Raw genomic sequence first — 21,833 nt, 5'->3', positions numbered from 1 at the left:
GCATTTAGACAGATAATTGCAGAACGGGCAGTTTTCCATTAACTTGGATATTTCTTACGGCTTGGGAGACGGAATTTTTTTTCTCCTCGTGGGTGACTCTCAGCTGCAATGATGGTGTTTGCAAAGTTTCAACCAGCCTAGGAAAAAAGCCTCAACCTCTGGTTTGAATGGTAAGATACAGATTGGGGATATATAAAAGGCCAACCTTGTTTCGGAGTATCTCTAGCAGCAAGAAACCTTATAACTCCAAGTGTTCTGCTCAACACATCTGTAGCCAGAGTGTGTGAGAGACGACAGGTTGAAAGATTAGATCAGTGATTCTCAACCTTGGCAACTTGAAGAGGTGTGGACTTGAACTCCCAGAATTCCCCCGCCAGCATGGCTGGCGGGGGAATTCTGGGAGTTCAAGTCCACACCTCTTCAAGTTGCCAAGGTTGAGAAACACTGCATTAGATGAAAGCCTGTGAAAAGAACCCTAGAAATCCTGTACAGAAAATTGAGCTACTTTAGCATAAAACTGTGACAGACGCAGCCAGGTTTGTACAACGCCCTGAATCATAACTGACCTGGCAAGCTGGATTTGCACAACCTGTTAAGCCGTCAAAAAATAACTAAGCTTCACATTAACCAAGCTTAGCATGCTATGCAAATGAAGCAGAGACCACACGCTGACTTTATCCGTGTAAGGCGTGAACCTATAATCGTATTTCTTAGAGTAATTGTTCCTATTTAGGAGAAATTTGTGCCCAATGGCAGTTGAATGCCAGACGTGCTCCCCACATCCGACTTTGACTTGAAATTCAAGGATTATCGTCTTGAATTCCACTTTTTCCCCCCAGGCAGAGTGAGAACCTTGCATAGTTTAATCTTCAAAGAGATTAAACAGCTTGGAATTCGGGGGGGGGGGGTTCAACACACTTGAAGAGGGCAACAGGATTGGGAAGGTAAATGTCAAGGCTCAAGATGCTCAGGTGAAACCATGCAGGATTATTTTCCCCCCTGGACAAAACATTTGAGACTGCTTGACTCTCAGCCTTCCATTCTGGAAAATCACTCCGCAAAACAATCTCCAAATATTCTCCCCTCTGGTGTTTTGTTGACCCAACATCCACAGCAATGGACTGGAAAATTGCTCCATGCAGAGAAAACTGGAGGATGCCAGCTGCTGATGTTAGCGTCTGCATTCACACAGCACACCCATCTTGTTCGCCTGGTTGTGTAAACTCAGCCTATTTGGTTAAAGCAATGTTGCTGGCTGGGGAATTCCGGGAGTTGAAGTCCACACAACTTAAAGTTGCCAAGGTTGAGAAACTCTGGTTAAGTTTAACATCCAGTGCTTTGGGCAAGCCCATAGAGTGGGTGAATTGAAGAAGGAAGTTCAGGTTCAGACAACCCCTGGTTCAGTGCCCTGTGTGAACCCCAGCTCTTCAGTCAACCTTGGCCCGCTTTCTCAGCCCTCCAAGAAGGGAAGAGAAATTCCCAAGGTCATTTTTGCCCGGAGTCATTAACATTTCAAATCCACAACTGATGGTGGGTGATTGGAAAGTGCCCAGTGAACAAAGAAAGCCAAGAACTCAGCCAGAGTCACTTGAAAGAAAATTTACAAACTTGTTTTATGCTGGAATTCCAACACCCTACAAAAAACAGCCTCAGGAAAGTGGCCAGGCAGGATCCCTGGTCTGTTGGCAGCAGGAAAGGCTGATGGTGGGTCTGGGGTTGGACTCACAGCTCTAGATCTTTCAAATGTTGCTGAGAGATCTCTTCAGCTCTCTGGAGGTACTCCGCCGTCTTCTTCTTGACTGCTTCCCTGCGGGCTGGATCTGGATCCCCTGCAAACAAGAAGACAGTTTGGTCTAGCGGTTAAGGCTCCAGGCTTAATCCAGGAGTTGAATTCTGGGAGCTGAAGTCAGCTCTTCGTAAAGCGGCCAAGACTGAGAAAGACTGCTGTAGGGGTTGGGCTGTGAGGGTTTCTCAACCTTGGCCACTTTAAGACAGGTGGACTTCGACTCCCAGAATCCCCCAGCTGATGTGCTTTATGGTCTCCCACACCCTGAAATTGCTGAGGCTGGAAACATTGGCTTAGCGAGTGGGTTTCACAACACATCAGGCTGGGATAAAAGGGGTGGGGTTGTTTCTGGTTCAGGGGCCTGGGGGAGCCCACTCCTTATCTTCGCCTGTTGTGTGAATTCGGACCTTATCTCAAGATCCTACAAGCGCTGTGAACGCTGTATCGAGCCCTGAGATTTTGTTCCCTTGGCCCTAAGGTGGTGGTGGAGGACCAAGGGTCTCTCAACCCTCAACCCTGGACTTGGCCTTCTGGTGACCCTCAGAGGCCACCTGGTGAATTGCAAGGCTGAGATCGCTGGGTTCTTCGCAGTAGGTCAGCAGCTTCTCCTGGTCCAGGCAAGGGCCTCTCTCTACGAACACCAGCCATCTTGACCGGCCTTGGGTCCTCCAGTGCTCAGCAACTCCCCAGTCTGGGAAAAACCACAGGGGCCCCAGGGGCCCACATGCAACTCAAATTACCTTGCAGACCCTGAAGGAGCAAGTCGACTCCGCTGCGGTAGCCATGAAAGGCTCCCTGGTAGTCTTTGGTGGCTTCACACAGCACGGCCTGCCGGATCCGCTCCGTCGCCAGGGGCAGATACCTGCCGGGGTCCGACGAGGCACCCCCTTCCTCAGGCTTCCGCACTGTTTCTGTGCTGAGAAGGAATCCCGGCCTGGTCCCTGAGCCTTCCAGAGAAGCCAGATCTTCCCCGTGGGAGAGGCTGGTGGCAGCCGAGGCTGGGTCACAAAAACAATCGATGGGCAGATGCTCGCCCGGCCTGGGGAGGAGTGCCAGGAGACGGGAGCCAGGTGGGGAGACCCTTCCAACCCCTATCGGTGTCTGGGGTTGGCCTCCACTCCCTTTCCCAGGCACAGGGCCTGCGCATGGGCAGGAGACATGCCCCTGGCGGCCCTCCATCATTGACCTACCTTCCTTGGAAAAGGGGTCAAAGAGAGCTAGTTCTTGGACCGATAAGAGGCAGTGGGAAGGCGAGTTGCTCTTGACCTCCTCCACATCCGCCTCCCCAGTGGCAAAGAGGGCGTCCAGGTCCTCTGGTTTCATAGGTTCAGAGGTCCCCTCTGTGGTAGAAGCATCGGTTAACGGAAGCAGGCGCTCCCACCGTTATGGATGCCCACCTTGAGAGCAGCGCGCTCCCAAATTGCCAGAGGCACCCCACCTAATCAGAGCAGTTACAGACCCAGTGCTGACCTCCCAAGCCTCCTTCCAGGTTCAGGGTCCTTCAGAAGCCCCAGAGGAGAGCTCAACATGGAGAACTTGGCCACAACATCTGGAATCACATCCCACACAAAGCCAAAACTGAACGAACCACATTACGGATTAGGGCAACCTCTGGACCTAATGATTGTGGTTTGTAAATTATAGTTTACGGCTTAGTGTGAGATGCAAATCAGCAGCCAGCCAGCATATTTGGCAAGTGGTTGTCTAAAGAGTAGGGTGAGATTTGGGGTGGGGGGAAAGGATTATGACACATTTATCCCACCTATGAGCCATATTCTCACAACATGATGAACTAAGTCAATAGGGGGTTAAGCTTCGCAGACAGTTGCATTCTGGGAACGATTCAATCCAGCTCCAGCTCCGTGGCCTGTTTGGCTTCTCTAGTCCTCCAAGGAAATGAGTTGGAGAGAAGAGCGACTGAAAAATAAAAATCTTCCTGGCACAGGATGCACCTCCTAAAGCTAGTTACGTCTTGACATTTTGCCTTCACTCTCTTGCAGCCTGGGCAACTTTTAGATGTGGGGAATTCTGGGAGTTGAAGTCCACGCATCTTAAAGTTGCTCAGACTGAGAAGCACTGTGACACAAGGGCTTGTGGGAGAGAAGGCACTGTCTGGGCAAAGCAGGTGGGACTCTATCCTCAAAATGAGGACTTTTGACCTTGTAACAGGTACTCCTCGACTTACGGCCATTCGTTTAACAACGGTGCAAAGTTACAATGGCCTTGGGATGGGTGCTTTATGGCCTACAAAGCACTACTGAGTGTCGCAAAATGTCACACCACTACCCTGCAGTTACATGATGGCATTTTGGGTGCCTGGCCACCAGCTTGCATTTACAACTGGTTGCAGCATCCCGCGGACCCATGATCACGTTTTTGGAACGTTTTTTGTCTTTTTCCAGCAAAAAGTGCCCATTGGGGAAGCTGGATTCACTTAATGACTGCCGTAAAAAGGGTCATAAAATTGGGTCTGGTCATGTGGTGACTTATGACCACAATGACCTACGATGGAAATTCCAGTCCCAATTGTAGTTGTAAGTTGAGGGCTTCCAGTAATATGATACCGTTTGGCCGGACCATATTAAGATTGGACTGGGTTAATGATTAACTGGGTTAAGCATGCTGTAGAAACAGGGTAATTTACTCCGAATGCACACAAACCCTTTTTGTTGGGATTAAAGATATAAACATCAAAAGAAAAACCTGAAAAATTCAGGGGGAACTGCTAGGTTTTTCCCCACGTTTCCATGCTTTTCCCCAAACAATCAGGAAAAAATGGAGGGTAGGATTTTCTGGGTTTCCCTTTTTCCTTCTTTTCATTTTCCGGCGAGAATCCACGAAAGGCACATTTTTTGTAAGGGCTGTTGCAAGACTGCACCCGAGCATGTGCAGAATGCCTTCCTCTACACAAGGCGAGCCTAAGGGAAATACGACCTTCAACCTTTCTTGTTCCAGGAACCCAGGGCCTTAAGGGGGTACCTCTGTTCTCCATCCGGGCCTCAGAGACGCCATCCTCCCTGGCCGCCTCCGGCTTCGTGCCCAGCAGTCCGTCTTCCTGGACTAACTCCAGAGCATCTTCGCCCTGTTCGACTCCTCCCGCGGGCACCGGGGTCAGAGGCAGAGGCAGAGGCAGAGAAGGCGAGTCGCAGTGCCCGGGACAACTCCTCCCCTCTCCACCCTGGAAGAGCAAGACAGCCGCAGCTTTCACACAACCTGCGGAACCGAGTCGCTGAATTCACCCACGTTCTGGATTTGGGCATGAAGCTGAGTCGAAAACGATGGGCCAGGTTCCCATGACAGGCTCAGGTCAAAACTAACCAAGTTTACCGTATCGTATGAATGCAGCTGCTGGACCTGGATCTGGCCTCGTTAAGCATGTCGAACCAGCCTTTTTGTACAACATGCTAAACCCTAAACATGGCTCAGCGACACACGATGGCTGCGTTGGCATGTTTGGGCACAGTGTATCAAACCATATCATGGGTTAATGTAAGGTAAGATGCCCAGACAAGGGGTGACCCCGAACCACATTTAATCCTTATCTGGCAGGTCGTGACGACTCACCCGTGGATCCAACAGTCCAACTACAGGTAGTCCTCTCTTAATGGCCATATGTTTAGCGACAGTTTGGACTTACAATGGTGCTAGAAACCCAACTTACAACCGGTTCTCACGCTTATGATCGTGGTCATGTGATCGCCATTGACCTTCCCAGCCGGCTTCTGGCAAGCAAAACCAATGGGGAATGGCGTGATTCACTTAACAACTACATGGTCTGCTTAACGACCATGTGGTTCACTTAATGACCACTGCAGAAATGGTCATACAATCGGGTCAGGTTTGCTTAACAACCGCATCCCTTAGCAACCAAAATTCCGGTCCCAATTGTGGTCGTTAAGCAAGGACTACCTGTAATTTTATTGCCGGGATCGCAACAGGAATTGAGCCCTGCTTTGCGAGGGAGATCAGGAATCACGGTGAACTTTGCCACCCAGTCCCGTGGACTACAAGCAGGGCCTCTGGCAAGCCACAGGGGTTCAGTGCAGTGTCAGCCCCTCCCTCCCCACCAAATGTGGCTGCCACGGATCGAAAATAAACGAATGAATGAATTTCGGTACCTGGAAGAACTCCTTCAGCCGGGGGCTGTTGTTTAAGGCAGGGATGTGCACGGTGAAGCGCAGCACGGCTTCGGCCGCCTTCCGCCTGTCTTCAATCACCTCGGGGTCAAAGCGGCCTGCGGAAGCGGGGCGGCGTTAAGGTAGGCGACAAAGCTCGGGACTGCCTAATCCCCAGCCAACGTGGCCCACAGGAGGCCAGAGCTGTGGGATGCCAACGGCCGGGGATGGGGACGCCCGGGAGGGAGGCGCCGAGCCCCAAAGGCCCGGTCTCTTCCTGGGGCTCCGAACTCACCAAAGAGCTGGGCTCTGGGGAAGGAGGGGAAGTCCTCCAGGCGGCGGAAGAGGTGGCGGTGGGTGTAAGCCAAGTCCGCGTGCAACTTCTTGAAGTCGCTGTACCTCTTCCAGACCACAATCTGTCGGGCGCAGAGGAGGGAGAGGCAGGGGGAAGAAAAGCCTGTTTCTCCCAGATCCAGATCTTGGCTATGCTAGCTTTCTACAGTCAGGGACTCCCTGCAGGTCTGAACAGCCAGGGTAGCGCAGCGCACTGTTTCTCAACCGTGGGAACTTTAAGGTGGGTGGACTTGGACTCCCAGAATTCCCCAGCCAGCATGGCTGGCTGGGGAATTCTGGAAGTCCAAGTCCATCCATCTTTAAAGTTGCCCAGATTGAGAAACACTGATCTGGCCCACCCCTTGCGTGATATAGTTGTGATATGTAGAGATGACAGACAGACAGTCAAATAAACAAATGTTTTAAAACGCCTCGATTTTAATGTCTAATACAGTAAGTATCGATAGCTATAACCCACATAAACCTTGGGGTCCTCAATCGTTTTTAAGAATGTAAAGGGGTCCCGAGACGGAAACGTTTGCGAACCACTGCTCTAGTGGATCCTGAGTTGGTTGGGTTGGACTAGATGACCTCTAACACCCCTCCCAATTCCACAAGCCTGGAATCCTTTGCATGCCAAGTACCTTCTCTATTACTGACTCAAAATAAATTTAAGATCCTGGTCCTTTTCCCTAAGAGTACTCACTCTGTGGCAGATCTCACATCCGATCACTTGGTTTTTAGTTCCCTGAAAAATATGCTTTTCTCTCTTCTTTAAGAGAGGCCTTTGGGACAGTTATGGGTTCCACGTGCTGTGAAGAGCAGAATGTTTCCTAATCACAGCGTTATTGATTTCTCTCCTAAGAGCAAAGGAAATCCAGCTGGAGCATTTTCTCCTATGCTGTGAAACTGACTAGGACAAACTGCGGAACTGGCTAGCAGGAAGCCTCTCACCAGATCAGACTGGGAAGTTGCCTAGGAAAGGGACTGATTTCACCCAATGCACAGGATCGAGGGAATGATGGTGCACACATTGTGAAGTTTACAGAGAGAACATCAGACTAAACTGCCTTCTTTTGGGATTATTTAATCTTGGGATTTCCTAGTGGTCTTCCATCCAAGGACGAACCAGCTTCAAACTTTGCTTAGGTTTCTGGCTCACTCAAGGCAGACTAAGTGCTGCTTCCTGCTGTGACATTAACTGTGTATTGAGCAGCAATTTAATTTTGTAATGTTACTGCTAACCGACTATATTGACACATATATATCACTAAACCACAGTTAATTAAGATAATGGTTTACTGAACTGACTGACGGGTTCACACAACGTCCTGAACCATAAAGTATCTACCCAGAGCGTATTCACATATTATGCTTGTCCAGCTCAGTGAAGATACACATACACAGCATGCTAAACTGATGAAAGTTAACCTTGGTTTGTTTTTCGGCTCTGTGTGTTGTTGAACACAGCCTGTTTAGCTAGTCTATGGTTCACTGTTATGTTCCCACAACTTATTCAACCTGATTCCTGGATGATTCAGCTGCCTGTGTTTGCACAGTACATTGAGCCATAAACTAATAGTGTTTGCACATTAAGCTAACCCCCAAATAAACTAACCAAGATTCATATTAATTAAGTTTAGAACGGTGTGCGAATGCAGCAGATGGATTTGCAATTGCCCTGGCTAAGCGTCCAAGAGAATACCACCAGGGCACTGGGCAAACCCCGAGAGAGGCTGGTTGAGACTCAAGTTAAGGGTGTTGTGTGAATCCAGCTGCTCCGCCAGCCAACCCCCAACTTAGGATAGCGTGTTGTGCAAAGGGCGTTTCTGCCCTTTCCTCTGCACCCCGGTCCACCCCGTCAGGACGTACCTCCTTGACATCATCCGGATTCACCTTTGAGACAAACTGGAAGGAAAGAGAGACGGGACCTTCAGGGCCAGTCCCAGGGTGGACACCCGGCCGGCTCTGCCCTCCGCCCTCCCCGAGCGCTGGGCAGCCCCGGAACGGCGGAGGCGGTGGGGCGGGGCAGAGGGCGAGATGCCAGCTCAAGCCAGGCTCCCTCCTGCCAGCCTGCCGAGACGTTTTCCCAGCAAGTGCAGCCAGGAGGCAGGGCCCTCCTGAGATCGCCCAGACCTGCCCCGGGGACCCCGGTCAACTATTTCCCCGCCTGGCACCCGCTTCCCCCCAGCTCTGCCGGCTGAGGAGGATGGGAACTGTAGCCCCGCGCATCTGCCAAGGGCCAGGCGGGGAGGGAAGCTGGGGAGCAGCCTCTCCCCCTCCTCTGCAAAGGAAAGGGGAGGGGGGCTCGCCGCCCTCTTCCTCCCCTCTGCTCAGCTCTCTGCACATGCCCCGGCAGCCCATGCCTGGCTGCTCCGTCCTCCTTGCCTTTCGGGTCCCGCGTCGAGCCGGACCTGGGGAGAGAGCGGGGACCCCCGCCCACCGGGGGAGTCTCCCCGCAACCCCCTCCTCACTTTGGCGGTGACTTTGTACTCCGTGTAGCCCTTCGGGTGGCTGCGGGGGTCGCTGACCGTGTAGCACCGCTGGTACTCCTCCGCCGCCCGGCGGGACATCCCGCCGCCCCTTCGGCCGTCGCGGCGCCTTTAAATCCAGGGCTGCGCCCGCCGCCGGGAAGCCCGGGCTCTGCCGCAGGGCGCATGCGCGCCCGGCCCCCTCCCTGCTCGGCGGCCGCGCCAGGGAGCGTCTGCAAAGGGCGGCCCGGCGAGCTCGGCGTTTAGGGATCCTGCGCAACGTCCTCGATTGGCGAAAGGAGAACGACGACGGGTTTCGTCCCCCAACCTGGCGCCCTTCAGGGACCCGGGGACGACCACTTCCCGAATCCCAAAGCAGGCTGGGAAGCTTGGGAGTTGGAGTCTCAACGTGCATCTAGATCCGTGTTTCTCAAACTTGGCCACTTTACGATGTGGGGACCTCAACTCCCAGAATTCCCCAGCCAGCCTTGCTGGCTGGGGAATTCTGGGAGTTGAAGTTCCCACATCGTAAAGTGGCCAAACCACCAATCTAGAGGTTGCCAAGCTGGAAAAAGCTGGTTTATTCCCATCTGCACCTGGACCTCTTTTATTAGGGATAGGATTAACTTTTGCAGCTGGAAATATATTTTCCTGCACCTGGGGCTTAATAAGCAGATTTGTTTCTCTCCAAAGTAGGGTTATGGTTATTTCAATGTTCTAACCACCAGGGGACCGGGACTGTTGTGCAAGGCTTATAGCCCTAAAATAGAGTTTTTACAACAATAAACAGAACGAGTAATGAAATCCACATGATGGCAGTTTTACTAAAATAGAAAGCTGGTCAGCCGGGCGATGCGAATTAAATTCCAAGTTTGGAAGCTGTTCCAGGCAATCTTGTTCTGGGTTGGTTCGAAAGTCTCATGGTCCCTCTCTTAAGAGGCGGTGGAATTCTTGCATTCTCACAGCGGGCTTAACCTGGTTGTGGAATCAACCCATTTCCCAGGTTCACGCAATGTGGTGAACCAGAAACTAGAAACCAACAGGCCAGTTTGCATCCACAGAAGAACGAACTGATTTAAAAACCAACCAAGCTCTCAAGAGGGTATGAATCCAGTTGCTGAGTCTTTCCCTGGCCAGTTGTGGGAACGCCACCCCCAGCTAAATAAGCTGGATATGGCCTAGCACGTGCGAACCTTGAACCACAGTACAGGGCCGGGACCCGCACAGGAAGGATCCCTATTCCTAGCCCAGCCAAAAATACGCAAACTGCCTCTAAACCCGCCAAGCCACCGACACGCCTCTCTTTAAAACCAAGCCACAGCTTTATTAGTCTGCTTTTAATACAATCCCACGCGGGGAAGCAGAGGGGAGGAAGCTACCCACGGCTTTCCCCCCAACCCCTGCAGCAGGATCAATGCCACGGGCCACCCCGGATGGAGATGCAGGCGCTGATTTTTGCACCAGAAGTTGCTTCGTTCGGCCCCAGATGCAGGGCCAAAGGTGGGCCTTTAAGCATTGGGCAAAATGCAGTCTCTGGATCCTCTCAGTCCGCGGTGAATATCCGGCTCGAGATGTCGTCCAGCAGCCAGTCGACGCCCGCCAGCAGATTCTCCCCGGTGTAAGCGCTGCAGCCGCGGATGCACCAGTGGTGCGTCTGGATGCTGTCAAGATCCAGGGCCTGGGAAGGAAGGAAAGGAAAAAAAACAGGGAAACCCCCTTCTGTGTGCGTCTGTGGGGGCTGGGGACCCACCCAAAGCCTCACCCAAAGCCTTGAACCCTGGCCTAGGGCTCGAAAAAGGCAAGATGGCCACTGCAGGGCTTAGAATGCACAATCGTGGCCACCATCTTGACTTTTTTGACCTCCCTTCTCTGGGTAGGCCTCTCTGTCCAGGCTTACTGTCCCTGGATTTTTGGCATGAGTTGGTTGTTCTCCTCTGGAGGGGGCAAGCGGGGAAAGCAGGGCCCACGGAGCAGCTGCACCAAGCTTTGGTTTCTGAAGCCCGGTTGTTATCCGTTGTTACCCTAACGTTGTTAGCGGATCTCGGCAGGCCAGTTTGGTGCAATGCCTGACTTTAAAACGGAACGAATCACTGATGATCTTGAATGGTTTATAACCCACCCCAGGCCTGATGGACGCTGGACCAGAGACTTCATGCCATTTGTCTACTCTCTGCCTGGGAATCAGCTTTGCATCACCAGAGCAGCAAATCTGATAATCCCATTCCAGGTTCAATTAATAGTTGGTTAGCTATTTATTCATCTTTTTATCGATCTTTAAATGGGCATGTTTGTGTATCTATATATAGATATACAGAGAGAGAGAGAGCAGTTCCCAGGAGGGCACCCATGGTGGTTGGGGGCCTGGAGGGCATTCCTCAGGGCAGGAACTTTAAGCTGCGTGGACTTCAACTCCCAGAATTCCCCAGCCAGTTGCTGAGGTTGGGAAACATTGCATTATATAGATGGACAGACAGATAGGCATAGAAATAGAAGTCATCTTTCTATCAAATATAGTTATTTACATTTTTTAAATTTTGATTTTGATTTAAAACCAACATTTTAAATTTTGCTAATTATGGTTTTTTTTCATTTTTTTCCTATTCCCTAAGTTATTTTTTCTGTTTTTTCACGATATAGCTCACGAATAATTAAACTGCAATATAACAATGTAACTGTATTAAACCGTATTTCACACATACACACAGTGTATATGCGTTTAAAAAAAATTTATGGTAATGTTCTTGAAGTTTAATAAAATAATTCCCACTCTGCTCTTTGCCCCCAGTTCTAAAACTCTGCTAAGTTTTAGCTACTGCCTTTTTCAATTTGAAACCCCAAGGCCGTGTTTCTCAACCTCGGCCACTTTAAAGCTGAGTGGACTTCAACTCCCAGAATTCCCCAAATAGCTATGGGAATTCTGGGACTTGAAATCCACACAGCTTAAAGTGGCCGAGGTTGAGAAATGCTGCCCTGAGGAACGACCTCCAGGCCCCCAACCATCATGGGTGCCCTCCTGGATGGCACTGGGACTTACCTCCTGGATGGCACTGGGACTTAATGCTCCTGGCAGGTCCTGCTTGTTGGCGAAGATGAGAAGCGTGGCCCCAGCCAAACGCTGTGCAGAAAGAGAAATCAATACACACTGATTTGATTGGCCCATACCAGTGTTCCTCAACCTTGGCCACTTTAAGATGGGTGGACTTCAACTCCCAGAATTCCCTAGCCAGCTTGGCTGGCTGGGGAGTTCTGGGAGTTGAAGTCCACCCATCTTAAAGTGGCCAAGCTTCAGAAACACTGGGCTGAAGTGTTCAAAAACCATGCAGGTGAGATGCCAACCCCACCATCTTGGGGCAATGAAGTCCACAGGATCAGGATGTTCCTCAACCTCCCCCAAAGAGCTTTGCCACTGAAGTGGGACCAGCTGAGCATGTGCACACAGGTCGGACTTCGTTGTTATACTTGATTTAATCTATCCCCAGGTTTGCGTAACAGAAAGTTGCCAAACAGTGGAGTCCTTGTTTGTTGTTTTCTTGCAGATGTTTCATTGCCAGGCTAGGCAACATCTTCAGTGCGAAGAGGGAGGGGGCCTTGCTCTCTGTTTATAAACTGTGGCTTGCCCTGCTTGTGTTGGGGGGGGGGTTGCGCTCTCCTTGGGGGTTCCTTGACTGGGCTGCTGTTTGCTGCTTGGTTGATTGACTGAGTCAATAGTTCCTTGATTGGGGTGTATTGTGCTATTTGATGGTTCATCTGGTGTTAATCCTAGTTTGATTTTTGCGTATTTGGGTGTTGATTGCTGGCAAGGGAGTGTCCTGGTCTTTCGGCTTTTCTCTTGTCTCTTCTGAATGGCATGTAAATGTTGTTTACCTCTATGTGTCTGTTGATGGCGGCTTGGTCTGAGTGCCAGGCTTCCAGGAATTCTCTGGAGTTTGGCTTGCTTTAGGAAGCTCACAGTTTCCCAGTTGAAACTACGATTGAGTCTGTCCATAGTTTCAACTGGGAAATTGTGAGCAAGCCACAGTATATAAACAGAGAGCAAGGCCCCCTCCCGCTTCGCCCTGAAGATGCAGCCTGGCCTGGCAATGAAACGTCTGCAAGGAAACAGCCAGGCTCAGAGAGCACCCAGGACTGCATAGTTCAACGCTGGGCTACAAATACTCGCTTCGATTAGCTACCAAACAGTTTAGGTTCACACAACACGCTAAGCTGCAAAATAAGAACCAGGCTTAGTAGACTGTGTGAAAGCATCAGTCACTGATGGGGTGCAGCCCATTGTGTGAACCCAGAAGGCCTTGACTCTACCACTACGTTACTTCCCAATCCAGCCCTGCCCTTTCTGGGCTGAGCCACAGTAGAGCAGTAGACAAATCCCAAATTCCCATTTAGCATTACTTGACGGTGTGTCAGCAGAAGCTCAGCAATGCTAGAGTGGGTTAGCACTGGATGGGAGACCACAAGGAAATCCCAGGGGTGGAGACTCCCTTGCCAAGAAAATTACACAATTATATCCAGAGTCAAGCACCACGCTATCCCAATTTTGCCAATCTCAAAAAACTAAACGGATTGAACCTTGGATAGTATCTCGGCAGAACCTCAGCAGCGTTCAAGTTGGTTAGTACTTGAACGGGACCCCACCAGGAAGTCTTGAGTTGAGGCTAAGACTGGTAACATCGCAGAAAGGGCGGTGGCCAACTCTTTCCATGCTCTGCCCGGAAAACTAAGGGGTTGCTGGGGGGGCCCACCTCCTCCACCAGGAGCGTCTGCAACTCCTGCCTGCAGTCGTCCAGCCGCTGGTGGTCAGCGCTGTCCACCACCCAGATGAGCCCGTCCGTGCTCTCGAAATAGTTGCGCCAGTAGGAGCGAAGGGACTTCTGCCCCCCCACGTCCCAGATGTTCAGCTTGAACCTGCGGGAGAGAGAAGCAGTAAGGCAGAGATTGGGGAGGTGGGCCAAAAGCAAGGGGGACGGAGGAGGACAGGCTGGGGGCTCACCCGCGATGCTCCAGGGTCTTGATGTTGAAGCCCAGTGTGGGTGAGATGGTGTCGATCTCGTCCCCGTTGAACTTCTTCAGGATGGTGGTTTTGCCAGCATTGTCCAGGCCTCTAGCGGCAGCCTGAGTCAAGGGCAATCAGCAGTGGTGGAAAAAGCGGGAGAGCGTTAAGAGGAAAGTGCCAAGCTCCTGGCAAAGAAAAAGTACAGAACAGGTGTGTGTGTGTGTGACCATCTAGCCACGCCCGCAATTTGTATGCCCCTAAACCTAGGGGTGAGCGTGCCTGGGAGGCATACAGCGTGCAGAGCCTGAGCCCAGAGCACTCTGCCCATGCACAAGGCCACTCTTGACCAGCCAACACTGAGAGATGGAAATGCTGCCTGGGGAGGGGGCGCAGCCCAAAGCAGCTCCGCTCTCCTGGGGTGCAAAGCCAGGTGTCCCCCGCCTTGCCCAGCCCAGCCCCGCTGCCCCACGCCCCCTCTTCCTCGCGGAAGGATACAGCATAAGCAGGCGCAACTCCCGCTCCTTCTGCCGCATCTTCTTCAGGATGCTCAGCAGCCCCATCGCCCGCGCGGAAGGTCTGGCCGCGCTCCTCCCACCGCCGAGGTACCGCGGCTCCGCCTCCCAGCCCTCCGCCTCCGCCAATCAGGAATGCCGGGGGCGTTCCCGGCGGAAGAGAAACGAGGGGAGAAAACCTATAAACACTTCGGGCTCACGATCGCAACTCTTCCGGTGCCCGGGTCTCCGCCGCGTCTAGGAGATGGCAGCAAAGAGACACCCCAATCCGAAGCGCCCCTGCCATCTAGCGACCACCCGGATTTTTGCAGCCAAGATCCGATCCGTTATTTTAAAGACATGACCTAAATGTGCGTTTGTGTTGAGTACTGCCTGGGTGTTTGAGACAAAGTTTTCGGTCTACTCAGAAATAAAAGCGTTCTATAAAATTAATTTCCTTCTCAGCCGCCCGGGTGCAAGATTTAGTGACTTAGTACGGTTTTCCATCGACTGCGCATCTCTCGCTTCAAACAGAACCTGAAGTCGAGTCTGACCGCAAGTCAGGCCGCGCCCCATTTGTCCCCTGTGGCCAGTCACCGTCGAGTCCCGCCCCCTTCCGGGAAGATAAGACGAATCGCCAAGCTGGAGGACTGCAACGTAGATTTACGAAACTGTAGAGGGATACGTGCTGCCGGATTCCGGCTTTGAATCGAACTTTACTTTTTTAACGCTTTGGAAGGAAGTGATAGATCCAATAAAATTAGAAAAAAACCCTCAATCCTGTCTAAATTCATTTTTTGCAATGTCCATTTAATGCAAAATAAGGAAATAGATGTATTTGTTGCTCGAATTGCTTGGAAAAGACACCCAAGAACAATTCAGAGGACACACCAGTTACTGCTTATGAGCTGAGAGATCCATCAATTGGTGTTGAGGGCCTCAAGGGAGCACAGCACATCCCCACTTTTCATTAAACAGGCTGGCCTCAGAGAAGCCGCATCATTTTTCAGGCTGGCTGAATAAGAGGCGGCTGCTTTAATTAACAGCAGAGAAATGTGGGGCTCACTCCCACGCAAGGTTCAGAGCACTTTTTCCAAATAATTTTCAAAGTGTGCAAAGCTAAGTTTTAGCCCCTTGATCAGTGTCTCTCAATCTTACCAATGCTATGATGTGCGGACTTCAACTCCCAGAATTTCCCAGCCAGCATTATTTTGAATTTTATCGTCATTGATTGGCAGGGTCTTAGCCATTCCACTGAATTTTGTGTTGTCTGCAAATCCGGGCCTACCTACTCCATTGCACTCTCAGTGGCAGGAGGCTGATACAGCAGACACTAACAATTGGGACAGGAGCAGTTCAATGGAGGCATTGCCTGAATCAACCAGCTTCGCCATCCTGATCTGCTGCCCTTCAGACGTGCTTATTGGCAATGGCAGGCCCCACAGATGTGGAGTGACAGAGGACGGTTGTACCAGACAGCCGTGCCGTACCCCTTTTGAGTGGACACGAGAAACAGAGGTGGGAGGGCACACATGGATATCCTTCAGGGAAGGAAGGCAAGAGAAAGAAGACTCTGAAGCTGTATTTCTCAAGAGTAGTTTTACTCCATAAAAACTTGAGGCAGAGAGTTCCACTGACTAACCACACTGTCTTTATTCAGTTTGCAACTGGGGTCTCCTCCACTGCCTCTTGAAAAGCTGCAACACACAACTGGATACCCTCCAAACAACCATTTGTGTGAAAGGTTGAACAGCACCAACAGTTCACACACATCCCTAGCACAGAGGCTGCCCCGGTTCACTTCAGGATTGAGAAAATCCAGTTTTCCAGAGATTGTTAACTACAGCTGGCCAATGGCCGAGGATGCTGGGAGTTGTAGTTCATTAACATCAGGATCCAGAGTGCAGCCCTGCAGGTGTTGATGAACTACATCTCCCAGTGTTCCTCACCATTGAACATGCTGGAAATTTCAACCCAGGGAATAAATCATGCTTGGTTTATTTTTAGTGGGAATTTATCTTTGGCTTTTCTCACTACCAAAACAGGAAACTGAAGCACTAAAAAGGCCACACGCTTGCAAGGGTCAGTCCACACTGCCTGCGGCTGAGAAAGGCACATCCTTAACAGCAAAGCATGTGCAGAAAGAGGACAAAGTCTTTTGCTTGTTCTTCTTCGCACAACTGCTCCAAGGAGGTAAGCAGCAGGATCAAAGGCACCGTCAGGAGTCTCTAATACAGGCAGCAAATGGCCGGGTCACCTGCGGAGCAGAGCAGAGCGGACTGCTTCGGGCTCTGAACAAGCACCGTGCGGTTTGCTGGAAACACCATCCCTGATGAGTTAGTTTTCTACATGCGGGGAGAGATTCCCAGGATCTGCAGCCAGTGTTTAAATGGGGTAGTTATTTCATGCGTGGAAAGAGAGTAGCGACCACCTGCCACAGCGTGAAACCCACGTGCCATGTCAACTGCAGACCCTCTCTGAGAGTTCCAACAGGGTCCCTGTCCATTTCTCAGCCACAAGGAGGTGGGGAACCCTGTCCTCCAGGGGAGCCGAGTCCTGGAAGGATCCTTTCCGGAAGATGACACCATCCTCGATCACGGTCAAGCCATGCACCTGGCACAATTCGGCAGCCTCTTCGGGGCCGTCGGTAGCCAGCAGATGGGCCAGCCGGGCCAAGGGGTAGCGGCAGTTCCTCGTGCTGAAGCCATGGCTGAAGGTGAGCAGGGCCAGGCGCCGGGCCCTCACCAGGTGGGGATGGAGGGCGCAGCTGGGCAGGTAAGGGAGTTCCCGAGCCAGGCGGAAGAAACGGGCAAAGTTGCGCTCCAGGAAAGCCCAGTTGATGGCGAGGGCGGCCCTGAGATCGGGAGAAGCTCGGATGTCGTCGGCCAGCTGGAGGATCTCCCAGAGTGCATCCGGGGAACCTGGTGGGAGGGGAGGACCAGGAGATCAGGCAAAAAGAAAAAAAGGGTGGGGGTGGCAAGACCACCATCCATTCTATGCTGGCAGAGGACCAACGCAGGATTATGGGAACTGTAGTACATTTGATCTAGATCAGTGTTTCTCAACCTCGGCAACTTCAAGGTGGGTGGACTTCAGCAAGGCTGGCTGGGGAATTCTGGGTGTTGAAGTCCACCCACCTTGAAGTTGCCACGGTTGAGAAACACTGATCTACAGCATGGGGTTCCCAGAAGGGTTTGAATCAGATTATTTTCACCCATCCCCTTGAGGTAGCTCGTGCTGACTGAGAAAGAAGAAACCCATGCAAATTTAATAACATCGCGCACTGATTTTGGCACACTGCACACAAATCTACCTACCTACCTACCTGTAACAAAGTGCCTGGCTGCAACCCTATGAATTCTGCCTGGTAAGCGCCATCAAATTCAGAAGCGGCAGATCCATAGTTTTGGCTACCAGAGAACCTGGGGAATTGATAAGCTGATTCTGGGGTTGCTTTACCTTTTGGATTTAAATGACAAAAGAGAAATGGTAACATTCCCTGCCCTGCCATCATTTATACAGTGACAGACCTCCAAAAACATCGCCCTGCTGAACGCCTTAGTTTTGCAGCTGGCATTAAATACTTATGACACAGACCTCTTTGTGGCAGAACCTCCAAGAAGGGGCCTGCTGAAAAACCAGCAATGCCAGGAGCCCAAAGCCAATTCCGGTCCAGACTGGGAAGTTGCGGTTTTAGAAAGAGAATCTAACTTTTTTCGGAGGGGGGAGAATCCAAACTCGCCAATCGAAGCGGGGACGGGCGAAGCAGCCTTCCCAAGCAAAGATTTCCCGCGCTGCCCGGCCAACGCCAGGGCTCCCGTGTTTCCCAGAAGCCAAGGGATACCCTTCAGCAGGAGGAGATACGGATGATGCAAACCAGTCCTACCTATGCTTCCTCTGACAGATGAAAAGGAAACTTTGTGCTTAGGTGCACGATCAGAATTGTGCAAGGCATGGTATCTATCCCCTATGCCAGTGTCTCCCAACCTCGGCCACTTGAAGATGGGTGGACTTCAACTCCCAGAGTTCCCCAGCCAGCAAAGCCACCCGTCTGCAAGTGACGAGGCTGAGAAACACTGGGTTAGAGACAGACACCATGCAGAACATCTGTCTCTGTGGTCGGCTTGACAGCCCATCAGTCATCAGCTGAGACGCACCTGTGTCCCAACCAGCTCACGCGGTCTTCCTGGCGACCCTCCCTGTTTCTGGGATTCCTTCCCAACAACCCCCAGCCCACCGCCCGGGGTCTCCGCGTGGCCCCCCGTCCCAGGAGGCCCGGCCGGGCCCGCCCGCGCTCACCCAGGTGGTAGAGCAGGAAGAGGGCCTGGAAGCGCGGCTGGGCGGGCGCGGCGTGGCGGCGGTAGGCGCGGCGCAGGGCGGCGAAGGTCTCCCGCAGCTGGGCGTCGTGCAGCGGGCCGTCGGGGCGGGCGCGGGCGCCGAGGCGGGCGCCGGCGTGCAGCAGGAAGAGCAGGGCGCGCTCCAGCAGGGCGGCGCGGGGAGCGGCGGGCGCGCGCTGCAGCGCGAGGTCCAGGCGCACGGCGCGCAGGCGGTCGGCCACGAAGGCGCAGCGCTCGGCCGGCGCCGCCTCGCCCGCCTCGTCCGCCCGGCCCAGCAGGTGCCGCACCGTGGCCAGCAGGACGGCGGGCGGGCGCAGGTCGGCGGGCCGCGGCGGCGCCTGCCCGGCCGCCGGCCGCGAGTACTCCTTCACCGCCCGCGCCGGGTCCGGGAGGCGCCCCGGCGGCGGCCCCAGCTCCAGCCGGTGCAGCCGGCCCTCGCGCCGCCGCCGCGCGTACTCCGCCGCCGGGCACATCCCCGGGCAGGTGGCGGGCCGCGGTGGGCCCTCCGCTTCCGCCTCGCCGTCGCCCATGCCCGGGTCTCAGCGGCGCCCGGGGGCGCCGGGCTGCAAAACGCGCCGAGCCCGGGCCAGCCGCGTGCCGGAGTCGGCCCCGCCCCCCGGCCCCGCCCCCCGCGGCACCGGAGACGGGGCCCCCGAGCCCAGTTGCGCGGGCCCGCGCGGGCTGCCGGCCGTAGGGTCGCGCGCTTGGGCCGAGTTGGGTGAATTGCTGAAAAGGAAGGGCGTCCCCGCGAAAGAGGCCGCTGGGGCTCGGCCCTTCCGCCCGCGCGGGGCTCCGGATTCCGGGGTGGGAGGAGCGGCCCCTCCGCGCTAGCCGGGGATAATGGGGTTTGCAGGAGGGGAGGGCGGCGCCGACTGGAGGAAAGGCGTTGGTGGGCGAACCTTCGCGCAGCTCGGAAAGGGGGGGCCGGCCGGGGAGTTGCTCCCTGCAGCGTCGAGCAGAACTGGGCCGGAGCCGATGTGTATGTTTTGCCCCGCTCGTTGCAAAACGCACGTGGAAAATCCCTGTTTCTAGTTCATATTTAGCAAAAGCTGAAAAAAGTAAGCTTGCAAAGACTGAGAATTTCTCTCGTTTTGCCCCGAAGGCGGAAAAAGCAAAATTGTCTTGGAAGCAGGAGTCGCGCCCTGCGTGTCTCTCTGCAGTTTTATAAATCTGCGTTGCTCCCCGCGCTTGGCGAATCGCCTGGTGCTCCTCCCAGAAAGGGCGGGTCTTCCCAGCGAAGGGCTACAGGAGGGAAAGGGGCGTGGTCCGACTTGTACTCAGCCCCGACTTCGGGTTCTCGTTCGAGCGGGGACCGGCTCAAGCCTTGGCAGACTCGCCTTCATCTTAGCCGCTGCGCATTGAGTTGACGAGGGATCAACTTGATAGAAGGCGGAGGGGTTTCCCTCTGAGTAGACCTAGGGCCGGACGAAAGCCTTTCTCTTGTCTCAACCCGCCGGGACTGTTTCGCTTCCGAACCGCAGAGAATTGGACATTTAAAATCTAGGTTTCGGTTTCGAAGTTTCAGGATCCAGTGGCAACTAAGCTAAGCTTTGTTTCCCTTCTTAACTGTAGCAGCTAATACTCTATCAAGTGGGAAAGAGTTCTTGAATTTATTTATTTACTTATTAATTAATAATTAATTAATTATCTGAATAGAATTATCTGCTATGAGTTTGTACTCCTACGCTTGGGAACAGGGAATGGCATTTTCCCATATTCCCTTATTTTTAAGCAGACTGTAGTTCAGATCATGAACTTCTTCTTGCACAATTTAGGATCAGACTAAAGAGATTAGGGAAGACCCACAGATCAGCTAGATATGAGCTCACTAATATTCCTGAGGAATATGCAGTGGAGGTGAAGAATAGATTTAAGGGACTGGACTTAGTAGATAGGGTCCCAGAAGAACTCTGGACAGAAGTTCGCAAGATTGTTCATGAGGCGGCAACAAAATACATCCCAAAGAAAGAGAAAACCAAGAAGGCAAAATGGCTGTCTGCTGAGACACTAGAAGTAGCCCAAGAAAGAAGGAAAGCAAAAGGCAACAGTGATAGGGGGAGATATGCCCAATTAAATGCAAAATTCCAGAGGTTAGCCAGAAGAGATAAGGAATTATTTTTAAACAAGCAATGCGCAGAAGTGGAAGAAGACAATAGAATAGGAAGGACAAGAGACCTCTTCCAGAAAATTAGAAACATGATCAAAAACAAAGATGGCAAGGACCTAACAGAAGAAGAAGAGATCAAGAAAAGGTGGCAAGAATATACCGAAGACCTGTATAGGAAGGATAACAATATCAGGGATAGCTCTGATGGTGTGGTCAGTGAGCTAGAGCCAGACATCCGGAAGAGTGAGGTTGAGTGGGCCTTGAGAAGCATTGCTAATAACAAGGCAGCAGGAGACGGCGGCATCCCAGCTGAACTGTTCAAAATCTTGCAAGATGATGCTGTCAAGGTAATGCATGCTATATGCCAGCAAATTTGGAAAACACAAGAATGGCCATCAGATTGGAAAAAATCAATTTATATCCCCATATCAAAAAAGAATGTTCAACCTATCGAACAGTGGCACTCATTTCACATGCCAGTAAGGTAATGCTCAAGATCCTGCAAGGTAGACTTCAGCAATTCATGGAGCGAGAATTGCCAGATGTACAAGCTGGGTTTAGAAAAGGCAGAGGAACTAGGGACCAAATTGCCAATATCCGCTGGATAATGGAAAAAGCCAGGGAGTTTCAGAAAAACATCTATTTCTGTTTTATTGACTATTCTAAAGCCTTTGACTGTGTGGACCATAACAAATTGTGGCAAGTTCTTAGTGGTATGGGGATACCAAGTCATCTTGTCTGCCTCCTGAAGAATCTGTATAACGACCAAGTAGCAACAGTAAGAACAGACCACGGAACAACGGACTGGTTTAAGATTGGGAAAGGAGTACGGCAGGGCTGTATCCTCTCACCCTACCTATTCAACTTGTATGCAGAACACATCATGCGACAAGCTGGTCTTGAGGAATCCAAGGCTGGAGTTAAAATCTCTGGAAGAAACATTAACAATCTCAGATATGCAGATGATACCACTTTGATGGCTGAAAGCGAAGAGGAACTGAGGAGCCTTATGATGAAGGTGAAAGAAGAAAGTGCAAAAGCTGGTTTGCAGCTAAACCTCAAAAAAACCAAGATTATGGCAACCAGCTTGATTGATAACTGGCAAATAGAGGGAGAAAATGTAGAAGCAGTGAAAGACTTTGTATTCCTAGGTGCAAAGATTACTGCAGATGCTGACTGCAGTCAGGAAATCAGAAGACGCTT

General features: G+C 52.1%; 3 protein-coding genes across 3 annotated transcripts; all 3 read right to left on the bottom strand.

Moving 5' to 3' along the window:
* Positions 1-1,583: 1,583 nt before the first annotated feature.
* SNX15 (sorting nexin 15) lies at positions 1,584-8,865 on the bottom strand. The gene is made up of 8 exons (XM_063317275.1): positions 8,709-8,865; positions 8,107-8,142; positions 6,197-6,317; positions 5,905-6,020; positions 4,766-4,964; positions 2,977-3,126; positions 2,527-2,784; positions 1,584-1,829 (listed from the first exon to the last, which is right to left on the bottom strand). Exons 1-8 carry the CDS (start codon positions 8,805-8,807, stop codon positions 1,723-1,725), a joined length of 1,086 nt encoding a protein of 361 aa, XP_063173345.1. The 5' UTR covers positions 8,808-8,865; the 3' UTR covers positions 1,584-1,722.
* Positions 8,866-10,024: 1,159 nt separating this feature from the next.
* On the bottom strand, positions 10,025-14,274 carry ARL2 (ADP ribosylation factor like GTPase 2). Its single transcript, XM_063317282.1, has 5 exons — positions 14,191-14,274; positions 13,693-13,803; positions 13,445-13,607; positions 11,740-11,820; positions 10,025-10,383 (listed from the first exon to the last, which is right to left on the bottom strand). Exons 1-5 carry the CDS (start codon positions 14,253-14,255, stop codon positions 10,249-10,251), a joined length of 555 nt encoding a protein of 184 aa, XP_063173352.1. The 5' UTR covers positions 14,256-14,274; the 3' UTR covers positions 10,025-10,248.
* Positions 14,275-15,766: 1,492 nt separating this feature from the next.
* Positions 15,767-19,053, bottom strand: SAC3D1 (SAC3 domain containing 1). The gene is made up of 2 exons (XM_063316708.1): positions 18,486-19,053; positions 15,767-17,107 (listed from the first exon to the last, which is right to left on the bottom strand). The coding sequence occupies exons 1-2, from the start codon at positions 19,051-19,053 to the stop codon at positions 16,647-16,649; spliced, it is 1,029 nt and encodes a 342-aa protein (XP_063172778.1). The 3' UTR covers positions 15,767-16,646.
* Between the last annotated feature and the right edge of the window lie 2,780 nt (positions 19,054-21,833).

This window comes from Candoia aspera, chromosome 17, assembly GCF_035149785.1.
Source record: "Candoia aspera isolate rCanAsp1 chromosome 17, rCanAsp1.hap2, whole genome shotgun sequence".
Lineage (NCBI taxonomy): Eukaryota > Metazoa > Chordata > Lepidosauria > Squamata > Boidae > Candoia > Candoia aspera.
The sequence above is the reverse complement of the archived record's forward strand: the minus strand, read 5'-3'. Positions and strand labels throughout refer to the sequence as shown.